We start from the raw sequence: 13,288 nt of genomic DNA on the forward strand, positions 1-13,288 counted from the left end.
GACTGCAAGGAGATCCAACCAGTTCATTCTAAAGGAGATCAGCCCTGGGATTTCTTTGGAAGGAATGATGCTAAGGCTGAAACTCCAGTACTTTGGCCACGTCCTGCAAAGAGTTGACTCATTGGAAAAGACTCTGATGCTGGGAGGGATTGGGGGCAAGAGGAGAAGGGGATGACAGAGGATGAGATGGCTGGATGGCATCACTGACTCGATGGACATGAGTCTGAGTGAATTCCGGGAGTTGGTGATGGACAGGGAGGCCTGGCGTGCTGGGATTCATGGGGTTGCAAAGAGTTGGACACGACTGAGCAACTGATCTGATCTGATCTGATCAAGGCATGAGTCCATATCACCTTAATTGCTTATTGCATTTCCTTTTAATATCTGTGGGGTCTGTGCTAATTTCTCACTTTCATTCCCATTTTCTCTCAGAGTTGAGGCAACATCCTTCGGAAGAGCCACCCCATGTCCTGAGACTTATGAATATTTCCAACAGGCAGTGGGGGCAGGTCCTTTTAAGGCTCTCTGTCATCTCTGTGATTCAGTCCAGCTAACTTTATGGGTTTTCCCAGGCTCAGCCTCACACCTGTTTGCTTATCATTTCTCAGGGGACACTTAAGGGAGACCCTCCGTGGACAGGGGAGTTCCTCAGAACAGCTCTCTTCTCTCTGGCATCCTGACCCAGGACACTAGCTGCCCCTGGTTCGCAGAGCAGCTCTAAAACTGAGGGATCCATGGCGCTTCACCTGGGTTACTGGCCTGGGTGCTAGAATCATTCTCGAGGGGGTGAGCTGGGCAGCTGTGAGACCCACTCAGTTTCTTTCCCCTCCCAGGTGGGCCTGTGCTGTCCTCCTCAAGTCCAGCATCTCAACCTACTTGTGTCCTGACCTTGTTAGCTCTCTGGATCAATTGGGTGGGAAGGTCATCCAGGCCCTCTCACCCCACACGGTTGGAGCAGCCCTCCCAACTCCCACCACATTTCTGCTAAAAGTGCAGACCCACTGGCGGACCAAAAGGGGTGACCCCAGCCACATACAGATTGTGTTACATGGGGTCCTTAGGCCACCCGCATGGAGTGGACTCAAGGGGCCAGTTGGCCCATATGTTTCAAGTGGGCAAGAACAGTCCAGGGACCCTGAGAAACCCCCAGACCATGACAGGTCTGCAGGGGACCAGCCGCAGGCCAGGGCCTGAGCGGGCACTGACTTCTTGGAGAAGCAGGAGCCCCACCTGGCGGCCCTGCCCAGAGGGGTCAGGCCAATGCCCTTTGGGGTCTCAGTCACCTACTCCCGGGGCTTCCCCAGTAACTCAGACAGTAAAGAACCTGCCTGCAATGCAAGAGATCCAGGTTCGACCCCTGAGTCAGGAAGCTCCCCTGGAGAAGGGAATAGCAACCCACTCCAGTATTCTTCCCTGGAGAATTCCATGGACAGAGGAACCTGGTGGGCTACGGTCTATGGGGTCTCAGAGAGTCGGACATGACTGAGTGACTAACACACTCGCTTCCCGACAGAAATGCTCTCGGCTGGAGGAGACTAGTGTCAGGTCACAATCGTGTGCTTCCTTCCACCCCTGCACCCATCGCACCAGAGAACCACAGGAACGGAGCAGATTAGGTAATGACGTGTGTTTATTTATCCAGGTGCCTGAGGGGGCGCTGACTGGTTGGAAGTCCAGGCCAAGTGACCCAGCTAGAGGATCTGGAGGGGTAGGGGGGCAGGTGACCCAGAGACAGCTGGAGGCAACACCTGGGATGCAGAAGCCCCAGGGAGCCATGAGGTCAGGGTTCCTGGGGCAGGAGTGAGAGGTCAGTCAGTCAGGACAGAGGGCACATCAGGGACCCTGTCCTGAGTGAGGGAAACCAACCAGCCCAGATCAGGACAGAGGACCAAGTCACAGGTGGAACCTGTGCTCGGCTGGCTCTGGGGACACATGCCAGGTCAGAAGCAGGGCTCTGGGGCCGAGGTTGGGATGCAGCAGGCCGGGCGGGAGCATGTGGGCCTGCAGAGGAGGGACACGGAGGAGGCCGGGCGGCAGCAGCTGGGCTGGCAGGAGGACCTGGGCACACAGCAGGCGGGGCGGCACATGGGGCGGCAGAGGAGGGACACAGAGGTGGAGGGTCTGCAGCAGGATGAGGGGGCTGAGCAGGGGGAGGCCTCACAGCACACGGGCCTGCAGCAGACAGGTGTGCAGCAGACAGGCCTGCAGCAGACAGGCCTGCAGCAGACAGGGGTGCAGCAGACAGGCCTGCAGCAGATGGGCTCGCAGCAGGCCTGCTGGCACGGCGAGGAGGTACAACAGGAGGACTGGCAGCTAGGCAGCTGGCAACATGGGGAGGTTGAACATGGGGAAGCCTCACAGCAGACAGGCGTGCAGCAGACAGGCGTGCAGCAGACAGGTGTGCAGCAGACAGGCTCACAGCAGGCCTGCTGGCAGGGAGAGGAGGTGCAGCAGGAGGGCTGGCAGCAGGGCCTGGACTCACAGCTCACTGGGGCGCAGAGGAGGGTCAGGCGGGGGGCCGGGGCACAGCAGCTGGGGGCACAGCAGGGGGGCTCGCAGCAGCTCTCTGGGCAGTCATAGCTCAGGTCGCTGGAGCAGACGGACAGGGTGGAGGCTGCCATGGTGGAGGTGGTGGGGCTGGAGGAGGGTTTGAGTGTGTGTGACTGTATGAGCTGTGTGTGAGGTGCTTGGGGATGCAGGGCTTTTATACCTGGCCCCTGGCTTGTGTTGTCCCCATAGGAGACTCCCAGGCCCTCCCTTCCTTGTTGGGGTTGAGAGCTGGCGGCAGGAGCCCCTCATTAGTGCTGGCATTGTTTCCACAATTGTTTTCACTCATTAAACCTGTGAGCGTAAATATCCCATGTTGCAGGATGTTTTTCCATTTCTCCTTTGTTTGGCTCCAGAAAAGATACAGAAAATATCTAGGTAAGATCCTACATGAAATGAACCCTGAATATTCACTGGAAGGACTGATGCTGAAGCTGAAGCTCCAATCGTTTGGCCACTGATTGAAAGAGCTGACTCATTAGAAAAGACTCTGATGCTGGGCAAGATTAAAGCAGGAAGAGAAGGGGACAACAGAGGACAAGCTGGTTATATAGTATCATTGACTTAATGGACACGAGTTTGTGCAAGCTCTGGGAGATGGTGAAGGACAGGGAAGCCTGCTGTGCTGTAGTCCATGGGGCCACGAAGAGTGGGACATGACTGAGCGACTGAACAACAGGAACAATGCTGAGTGAGGTTTAGAGGTGATCATATCTCTAAATTGGTGAATTTAGATGTTGAGCTCTCCTCTGTTTGAGGTGCAGTACTTTTAATAATATTTTGAGTTTTACAATTTTTAAACTTAGGTGTAATGTGACATGTACTCGTCTGTAAAATGCAAGTGGTTCAGGGGATATGACAGTGGAACCAGGTGAGGGTCATGTTCAGCAGGGGCTGGTGGGAGATCCTGACACTCCCCCCAGAAGCTGCTCTGCCAGCAGGAAGCATGGTGAGAGGGACATCCAGTCCCCTGCAGCCCAGCCAGTGTGCCTGAGAGGGTTAATGGAGCTCGGTCATACGTGGAGTCTCTTAGGAGATCTCTTCAGGGAGCAGCGCTCACAGGTGTCTTGAGTCAGCGGCCGCGTTCATCAACCTATCTCCCAGACCCAGCTGCTCTCAGCACACCCTGTGCACCCCATACTTCTCAGCCAAGCAACCTGAGTTTGCTTTCCTGGCCAGAGTTTGCCTTCCTCAAGGGCGATGCCCTGAAAGACCCAGAGAGAGGGAGGGTCTCCTCCTGGAGAACCACGTGTGAGCCGCGGAGACTAGAGGACCCGAGGCAACACCCAGAAGTAAAGCTCAGGCAAGAGTTGGTTTTCCTTGTGGATACAAGAAGACGCGGTCCCAGGGAGCCTGGAACAGCAAGTCAGCAAGGGCTGACTCTGGGGAAGATGGTCACATCTGGGCAGTGGTCATCATGTTGACCCTTACCATGGCTGTGGAGTCAGATGACACTGTCTGAGCACCTGTTCTAGGCCAGGTGGTGAGCTGAATGCTCTACATCTACCAAGTCACTTGATTTCACATCCACTGAGCAAGGAAGTTTCTGTAAATAGGTGAGGAAGCCCAGGCACACAGAAGTTAAGCAACCATCTCCAGGTCACACATCCCAAAGTATCAGGACTGGGACTGGAAGCCAGCCATCTGTATATAGGATTGAGGCTCTTACACAGGCCTTTCTCCAGGCCAACTTCAGTGTTACAGGCAGAAGGAAGCATGTGTCCAAGGAAGTTTAGCACCAGGCAGCTGAGCTGAAAATTTACAACAGAGGCGGGAAACAGCAAAATTAACACCACAGAAAATCAACTCTGTGGTTTTCAGCACAAACACTGCTACTTCCTCCACTCCACAGAGGTAAAGTATGCATGCTTGCTCAGGGGCTCAGTCGTGTCCGACTCTTTGTGACCCCATGGACTGTAGCCCGCCAGGTTCCTCTGTCCATGGAAATCTCTAGGCAGGAATAGTAGAGTGAGGTGCCACTTCTTATTCCAACAGAGTGTAGTGAAATTTGCTCAGTTGTGTCTGACTTTTTGTGACCCCATAGATTATACAGTCCAAGGAATTCTCCAGGCCAGAATACTGGAGTGGGTAGCCTTTCCCTTCTCCAGGGGATCTTCCCAACCCAGGGATCGAACCCAGGTCTCCTGCACTGCAGGCAGATTCTTTACCAGCTGAGCCACAAGGGAAGCCCAACAGAGGTAAAGCATAAATCCCTGAATATGATGAGAGAAAATGTAATAAACAGACCATGTGTTTCGCTGACACCAAACGTGATTGCTCAGTTGCTAACAAGGAAGAAGGAAGAGCTAGGATAGAACAGTAAAGACAGGATGAACTCGAACCACTCTCAGCTGAGCGCACCAAGGTGGGTGTGTTTGGACTGGAAGGGCCTCATGAATTCAAGAGCATCGGATTTTTAGAGCCCACCATAAACATACATTCAGTCAGTTCAGTTCAGTCGCTCAGTCATGTCCAACTGTGACCCCATGGACTGCGGCACGTCAGGCCTCCCTGTCCATCACCAACTCCTGAAGTTTACTCAAACTCATGTCCATTGAGTCAGTGATACCATCCAACCACCTCATCCTCTGTCGTCCCCTTCTCCTCCTTCCTTCAATCTTTCCCCCATCAGGGTCTTTTCAAATGAGTCAGCTCTTTGCATCAGGTGGCCAAAGGATTGGAGTTTCAGCTTCAGCATCAGCCCTTCCAATGAACATTCAGGACTGATGTCTTTTAGGATGGACTGGTTAGATCTCTTGCAGTCCAAGGGACTCTCAAGAGTCTTCTCCAACACCACAGTTCAAATGCATCAATTCTTCGGTGCTTAGCTTTCTTTATAGTCCAACTCTCACATCCATACACAACTACTGGAAAAACCATAGCCTTGACTAGATGGACCTTTGTTGGCAAAGTAATGTCTCTGCTTTTTAATATGCTGCCTTGGTTGGTCAAAACTTTTCTTGTAAGGAATAAGTGTCTTTTTATTTCATGGCTGCAGTCACCATCTGCAGTGATTTTGGAGCTCCCCCCAAAATAAAGTCTGACACTGTTTCCACTGTTTCCCCATCTATTTGCCATGAAGTGATGGGACCAGATGCCATGATCTTTGTTTTCTGAATGTTGAGCTTTAAGCCAACCTTTTCACTGTCCACTTTCACTTTCATCAAGAAGCTCTTTAGTTCTTCACTTTCTGCCATAAGGGTGGTGTCATCTGCATATCTGAGGTTACTGATATTTCTCCCGGCAATCTTGATTCCAGCTTGTGCTTCTTCCAGCCCAGCATTTCACATGATGTACTCTGCATATAAGTTAAATAAGCACGGTGACAATAAACAGCCTTGATGTATTCCTTTTCCTATTTGGAACCAGTCTGTTGTTCCATGTCCAGTTCTAACTGTTGCTTCCTGACCTGTATACAGATTTCTCAAGAGGAAGGTCAGATGGTCTGGTATTCCCATCTCTTTCAGAATTTTCCACATTTACTGTGATCCACACAGTCAAAGGCTTTGGCATAGTCAGTAAAGCAGAAATAGATGTTTTTCTGGAACTCTCTTGCTTTTTTGATGATCTATCAGATGCTAGCAATTTGATCTCTGGTTTCTCTGCCGTTTCTAAAACCAGCTCAGACATCTGGTAGTTCACAGTTCACGTTGTTGAAGCCTGTCTTGGAGAATTTTGAGCATGATTTTGCTAGCATGTGAGACGAGTGCAATTGTGTGGTAGTTTGAGTATTCTTTGGCATTGCCTTTCTTAGGGATTGGAATGAAAACTGACTTATTCGAGTCCTGTGGCCACTGCTGAGTTTTCCAAATTGGCAGTTTGTAAATGAACTGAATGAAGGGCAGCTCCATCTCCAGGCAGGAACAAACGGCTGACAGTCTGGTCTGGAAATGAACTATTACCAGGCGGACCCCGGACCTCTCCCACCAAACAGTGAAAGACACAGAGCTTCTGGGGGAACACTGGGGACTAAAGCTCATTTTTCCTTTTTTCAAATTATTACATCTTTCTCCTGCTTTGGCAGGCCAAGTCTTTACCAGTAGTGCCACTTGGGAAGCCCCTTATATCTTCCTCAAGTAAAGAGAACAGCAGTGTATTTTCACACAAGCAAGAGCTTGGAAAACACTCTTTTCATGTTTCCCTCTTGGAGAAACATTTAAAGAAACAAAACAAATGATGGGACTCCCCTGGAGGTCCAGTGGTTTAGGATCCAAATTCAAGTGCATGGGGTGTGGGTTCAGTCCCTGGTCAGGGTGCCAAGATGCCACACAGCCCTCAGCCAGAAAACCCGAAACACAAAAAAGAAGCAATGTGGTAACAAATTCAATAAAGACTTTAAAAAAGGTCCAGGTTAAAAAATCTTAAGAACAAAAACCAGAAAGAAAGAAGACAAACGGCCAAGTGAGGAAATATACAGGAGCACATGAGGAATTGGGCAGGTGTAGGTGAGAAGAAAAGGAAGAAAAGTCTAAACAGCCAGAGAGATGGGTTCTGTTGATACACGCAAAGTCTGATCCTTCCCAGCCAGTGACCCTGGTGAGGTTCTGATACTTCATTAATATCAGATGTATTGAAACACTAAGCTTTTGGATTGTTGTTGATCAGTCGCTAAGCTAATTCCAATTCTTTGTGACCCTATGGACTGCAGCACGCCAGGTTCCTCTGTCCTCCACTATCTCCCAGAGTTTGCTCAAATTCATACCCACTGAGTCGATGATGCTATCGAAGCATCTCACCCTCTGCCGCCCGCTTCTCCTTTTGCCGTCAGTCTTTCCCAACATTAGAGTCTTGTCTAATGAGTCAGCTCTTCAAATCAGGTGGCCAAAGTATTGGAGCTTCAGCTTTAGCATCAGTCCTTCCAATGAATAGTCAGGCTTGATCTCCTTGCTGTCCAAGGGACTCTCAAGAGTCTTCTCCAACACGATAGTTCAAAAGTATCAATTCTTTGGTGCTCAGCCTTCTTTATAGTCCAACTCTCACATACATACATGACTACTGGAAAAACTACAGCTTTGACTAGACAGACCTTTGTTGGCAAAGTAATGTCTCTACTTCTTAATATGCAGCAGGATGACAATATAGAGCCTTGATACTCCTTTCCCAATTTGGAACCAGTCTACTGTTACATATCTAGTTGTAATAATTGCTTCTTGACCCAGGTACAGGATTCTCAGGAGACAGGTAAGGTGGTCTGGTATTCCCATCTCTTTAAACATTTTGCATGTATTGGGTTAATAAAATGTAATTAAATAAACTCTACCTTTTTTCACTTTAAATGTGGTTATTGTAACAGCTGGGCTCCTTTCTGGCTCAGCAGTGAAGGATTCGCTACCAGCATGAGCTGCAGCAGACCCAGATTTGACCCCTGGGTCAGGAGGAGCCCTGGAGGAGGGCACAGAGGCCCACTCCCGACTCTTGCCTGGAGAAGCTCATGGACAGAAGAGTCGGGCAGCTTACAGCCCATAAGGTCACTAAGACTCAGACACACTTCAGGCAACTCAGCACACACGCATGCATATTATAATAGGCACAAATACATTTGAGGCCCCAAGTCAAGGCCCTTCACACTGCCACGCAGGTCCAGCACTGTCCTGAAGGGCCAGGGTATGTCCCTCCTCCCCATATTTCCCAAAAGGGATAGCTGCCTTAGAACTTGAATTCCTGAGGGCATCGCCCAGCGAGCACCTGCATTACCAAACAGCCCATCCCCCTTGGCTGTCGGTCCCTGTGATGGATAATTTCAAGAGTCAACTGACCAGGCCACGGTGCCCAGTTGTCTGGGTAAACATTGCTGGATGTCATGACATAGTTGCTTTTTAGGTGAGATCAATACTGAAATCAGTGGACTCGGAGTAAAACAGATTGCCCTACAAAATGTGGGTGGGCTACACCCAAGAGTTGAAGACCTTGAGAACAGACTGAGGCCCCCCAAGGAGAAAGAGATTCTACCAGCTGGTCATCTGTAGCTGCAACACCAACTCTTCCCAGGAAGCTCACCCTGCAGATTTGGGTCTTGCCCGCCTCCAAACTGTGTGAGCCAGCTCCTCAACATCAGTCTCTGCATACGTGCACATGTCTTATGGGTTCTTTCTCTGGAGAACCTGACTCACACAGGCTCCCAACATCACCGCACGTGGCTCTCACCATCCAGACCTTCGCACACAGAGGGAAGCACTCACACTCCTGTCCAGGGCACTTGGGAACGGCTGGCACCTGCCTGTCTGAAGCTGATTCTGGAGTAAGCTTTACATATTCAAGGCAGATGTTTACTAAACGGGGTCTTCTTTGTCCCTAGGGAAGCCCCATGTTCCCAGTGTGCAAACCTGGGGCCTGGACATATGCCCCACTGCCACCCCATCACTCACTTCATGCAGGGGTGTACAGGTGAGCAGGGTACTCTGGACTGGAGGCTGCCGTCGATCTATGGCCTCAGGACACCCTGGCCGAGAGTAGCAGGGCGTGGTTAGCCGTGCCTGATGATGTTACAGTCCTGGATACAACTCAAGGCCAGGATTCTAAACCAGCCCAGACCACTGTCCACAACAAAGGTCTTTCCCAGGGTTTGAAAGATATGCACTCAAGGCACAGAGAGGGCTTGACAATGACTTTATTTGTTAACAAGCAGCCCCCTCACCTAGATCAGGACAAAATCCATGACCAAGAAGGATGGAGAGCCGCATGCTGGCTGACACTCAGGGCCTGGAGGGAACCAGGAGCCAGCCCAGGCTGCTCACAGGAAACTCTGGGACAGAAGGAGACCCCAGACTGGCCTAAGGCTACAGAAATTTCAGGTGAAAGTCAGCGTTGGCCCTGGAAGGAGTTGGCAATGTGCCGGGTCAGCAACAGGGCTCTGGGGCTGAGGCTGGGACGCAGCAAGCAGGGCAGGAGCACGCGGGCCGACAGAGCAGGGATACACAGGAGGCCGGGCGACAGCAGCTGGGCTGGCAGGAGGAGGTGGGCACACAGCAGGCGGGGCGGCACACAGGACGGCAGAGAAGGGACAGGGAGGAGGAGGGTCTGCAACTAACCGAGGAGCAGGGGTTGGGCTGGCAGCACAAGGCGGCTGAGCAGGGGGAGGACTCACAGCACACGGGCCTGCAGCAGAGAGGTGTGCAGCAGACGGGCCTGCAGCAGACAGGGGTGCAGCAGACAGGCCTGCAGCAGACAGGTGTGCAGCAGACGGGCCTGCAGCAGACAGGCCTGTAGCAGACAGGCTTGCAGCAGACGGGCTTACAGCAGGCCTGCGGGCAGGGGGAGGAGGTGCAGCAGGAGGGCTGGCAGCTAGACTGCTGGCAGGACGAGGCCAGGCAGGAGCTGCTGCAGCCTGGCTGGCAGCAGGGGCTGGACTCGCAGCTCACTGGGGCGCAGAGGAGGGTCAGGCGGGGGGCCGGGGCACAGCAGCTGGGGGCACAGCAGGGGGGCTCGCAGCAGCTCTCTGGGCAGTCATAGCTCAGGTCGCTGGAGCAGACGGACAGGGTGGAGGCTGCCATGGTGGAGGTGGTGGGGCTGGAGGAGGGTTTGAGTGTGTGTGACTGTATGAGCTGTGTGTGAGGTGCTTGGGGATGCAGGGCTTTTATACCTGGCCCCTGGCTTGTGTTGTCCCCATAGGAGACTCCCAGGCCCTCCCTTCCTTGTTGGGGTTGAGAGCTGGCGGCAGGAGCCCCTCATTAGTGCTGGCATTGTTTCCACAATTGTTTTCACTCATTAAACCTGTGAGCGTAAATATCCCATGTTGCAGGATGTTTTTCCATTTCTCCTTTGTTTGGCTCCAGAAAAGATACAGAAAATATCTAGGTAAGATCCTACATGAAATGAACCCTGAATATTCACTGGAAGGACTGATGCTGAAGCTGAAGCTCCAATCGTTTGGCCACTGATTGAAAGAGCTGACTCATTAGAAAAGACTCTGATGCTGGGCAAGATTAAAGCAGGAAGAGAAGGGGACAACAGAGGACAAGCTGGTTATATAGTATCATTGACTTAATGGACACGAGTTTGTGCAAGCTCTGGGAGATGGTGAAGGACAGGGAAGCCTGCTGTGCTGTAGTCCATGGGGCCACGAAGAGTGGGACATGACTGAGCGACTGAACAACAGGAACAATGCTGAGTGAGGTTTAGAGGTGATCATATCTCTAAATTGGTGAATTTAGATGTTGAGCTCTCCTCTGTTTGAGGTGCAGTACTTTTAATAATATTTTGAGTTTTACAATTTTTAAACTTAGGTGTAATGTGACATGTACTCGTCTGTAAAATGCAAGTGGTTCAGGAGATATGACCGTGGAACCAGGTGAGGGTCATGTTCAGCAGGGGCTGGTGGGAGATCCTGGCACTCCCCCCAGAAGCTGCTCTGCCAGCAGGAAGCATGGTGAGAGGGACATCCAGTCCCCTGCAGCCCAGCCAGTGTGCCTGAGAGGCTGGTTAATGGATCGCGGTCATACGTGGAGTCTGTTAGGAGATCTCTTCAGGGAGCAGCGCTCACAGGTGTCTGAGTCAGGGGCCACGTTCATCGACCTTTCACCTAGACCCAACTGCTCTCAGCACACCCTGTGCACCCCATACTTCTCAGCCAAGCAACCTGCCCCTCTGGCCAGAGTTTGCCTTCCTCAAGGGCGATGCCCTGAAAGACCCAGAGAGAGGGAGGGTCTCCTCCTGGAGAACCACGTGTGAGCAGCGGAGACTCGAGGACCCGAGGCAACACCCAGAAGTAAAGCTCAGGCAAGAGTTGGTTTTCCTTGTGGATACAAGAAGACGTGGTCCCAGGGAGCCTGGAACAGCAAGTCAGCAAGGGCTGACTCTGGGGAAGATGGTCACATCTGGGCAGTGGTCATCATGTTGACCCTTACCATGGCTGTGGAGTCAGATGACACTGTCTGAGCACCTGTTCTAGGCCAGGTGGTGATCTGAATGCTCTACACCTACCAAGTCACTTGATTTCACATCCACTGAGCAAGGAAGTTTCTGTAAATAGGTGAGGAAGCCCAGGCACACAGAAGTTAAGCAACCATCTCCAGGTCACACAGCCCAAAGTATCAGGACTGGGACTGAAAGCCAGCCATCTGTATATAGGATTGAGGCTCTTACACAGGCCTTTCTCCAGGCCAACTTCAGTGTTACAGGCAGAAGGAAGCATGTGTCCAAGGAAGTTTAGCACCAGGCAGCTGAGCTGAAAATTTACAACAGAGGCGGGAAACAGCAAAATTAACACCACAGAAAATCAACTCTGTGGTTTTCAGCACAAACACTGCTACTTCCTCCACTCCACAGAGGTAAAGTATGCATGCTTGCTCAGGGGCTCAGTCGTGTCCGACTCTTTGTGACCCCATGGACTGTAGCCCGCCAGGTTCCTCTGTCCATGGAAATCTCTAGGCAGGAATAGTAGAGTGAGGTGCCACTTCTTATTCCAACAGAGTGTAGTGAAATTTGCTCAGTTGTGTCTGACTTTTTGTGACCCCATAGATTATACAGTCCAAGGAACTCTCCAGGCCAGAATACTGGAGTGGGTAGCCTTTCCCTTCTCCAGGGGATCTTCCCAACCCAGGGATCGAACCCAGGTCTCCTGCACTGCAGGCAGATTCTTTACCAGCTGAGCCACAAGGGAAGCCCAACAGAGGTAAAGCATAAATCCCTGAATATGATGAGAGAAAATGTAATAAACAGACCATGTGTTTCGCTGACACCAAACGTGATTGCTCAGTTGCTAACAAGGAAGAAGGAAGAGCTAGGATAGAACAGTAAAGACAGGATGAACTCGAACCACTCTCAGCTGAGCGCACCAAGGTGGGTGTGTTTGGACTGGAAGGGCCTCATGAATTCAAGAGCATCGGATTTTTAGAGCCCACCATAAACATACATTCAGTCAGTTCAGTTCAGTCGCTCAGTCATGTCCAACTGTGACCCCATGGACTGCGGCACGTCAGGCCTCCCTGTCCATCACCAACTCCTGAAGTTTACTCAAACTCATGTCCATTGAGTCAGTGATACCATCCAACCACCTCATCCTCTGTCGTCCCCTTCTCCTCCTTCCTTCAATCTTTCCCCCATCAGGGTCTTTTCAAATGAGTCAGCTCTTCGCATCAGGTGGCCAAAGGATTGGAGTTTCAGCTTCAGCATCAGCCCTTCCAATGAACATTCAGGACTGATGTCTTTTAGGATGGACTGGTTAGATCTCTTGCAGTCCAAGGGACTCTCAAGAGTCTTCTCCAACACCACAGTTCAAATGCATCAATTCTTCGGTGCTCAGCTTTCTTTATAGTCCAACTCTCACATCCATACACAACTACTGGAAAAACCATAGCCTTGACTAGATGGACCTTTGTTGGCAAAGTAATGTCTCTGCTTTTTAATATGCTGCCTTGGTTGGTCAAAACTTTTCTTGTAAGGAATAAGTGTCTTTTTATTTCATGGCTGCAGTCACCATCTGCAGTGATTTTGGAGCTCCCCCCAAAATAAAGTCTGACACTGTTTCCACTGTTTCCCCATCTATTTGCCATGAAGTGATGGGACCAGATGCCATGATCTTTGTTTTCTGAATGTTGAGCTTTAAGCCAACCTTTTCACTGTCCACTTTCACTTTCATCAAGAAGCTCTTTAGTTCTTCACTTTCTGCCATAAGGGTGGTGTCATCTGCATATCTGAGGTTACTGATATTTCTCCCGGCAATCTTGATTCCAGCTTGTGCTTCTTCCAGCCCAGCATTTCACATGATGTACTCTGCATATAAGTTAAATAAGCACGGTGACAA

At 51.1% G+C, this 13,288-nt stretch overlaps 3 protein-coding genes across 3 annotated transcripts in view; all 3 read right to left on the minus strand.

Annotated features, from left to right (window-relative positions):
- TSPEAR (thrombospondin type laminin G domain and EAR repeats) overlaps positions 1 to 13,288 on the minus strand; it is a 193,374-nt gene that overhangs the window by 63,554 nt on the left and 116,532 nt on the right. The window lies entirely within an intron of this gene.
- LOC102408868 (keratin-associated protein 10-8-like) lies at positions 1,517 to 2,702 on the minus strand. The gene has a single exon (XM_025292707.2). The coding sequence runs from the start codon at positions 2,619 to 2,621 to the stop codon at positions 1,941 to 1,943; it is 681 nt and encodes a 226-aa protein (XP_025148492.2). The 5' UTR covers positions 2,622 to 2,702; the 3' UTR covers positions 1,517 to 1,940.
- On the minus strand, positions 9,137 to 10,117 carry LOC123335085 (keratin-associated protein 10-8-like). Its single transcript, XM_044947662.1, has one exon. The coding sequence runs from the start codon at positions 10,035 to 10,037 to the stop codon at positions 9,384 to 9,386; it is 654 nt and encodes a 217-aa protein (XP_044803597.1). The 5' UTR covers positions 10,038 to 10,117; the 3' UTR covers positions 9,137 to 9,383.

The sequence above is a fragment of the Bubalus bubalis genome, chromosome 1, assembly GCF_019923935.1.
Source record: "Bubalus bubalis isolate 160015118507 breed Murrah chromosome 1, NDDB_SH_1, whole genome shotgun sequence".
NCBI lineage: Eukaryota > Metazoa > Chordata > Mammalia > Artiodactyla > Bovidae > Bubalus > Bubalus bubalis.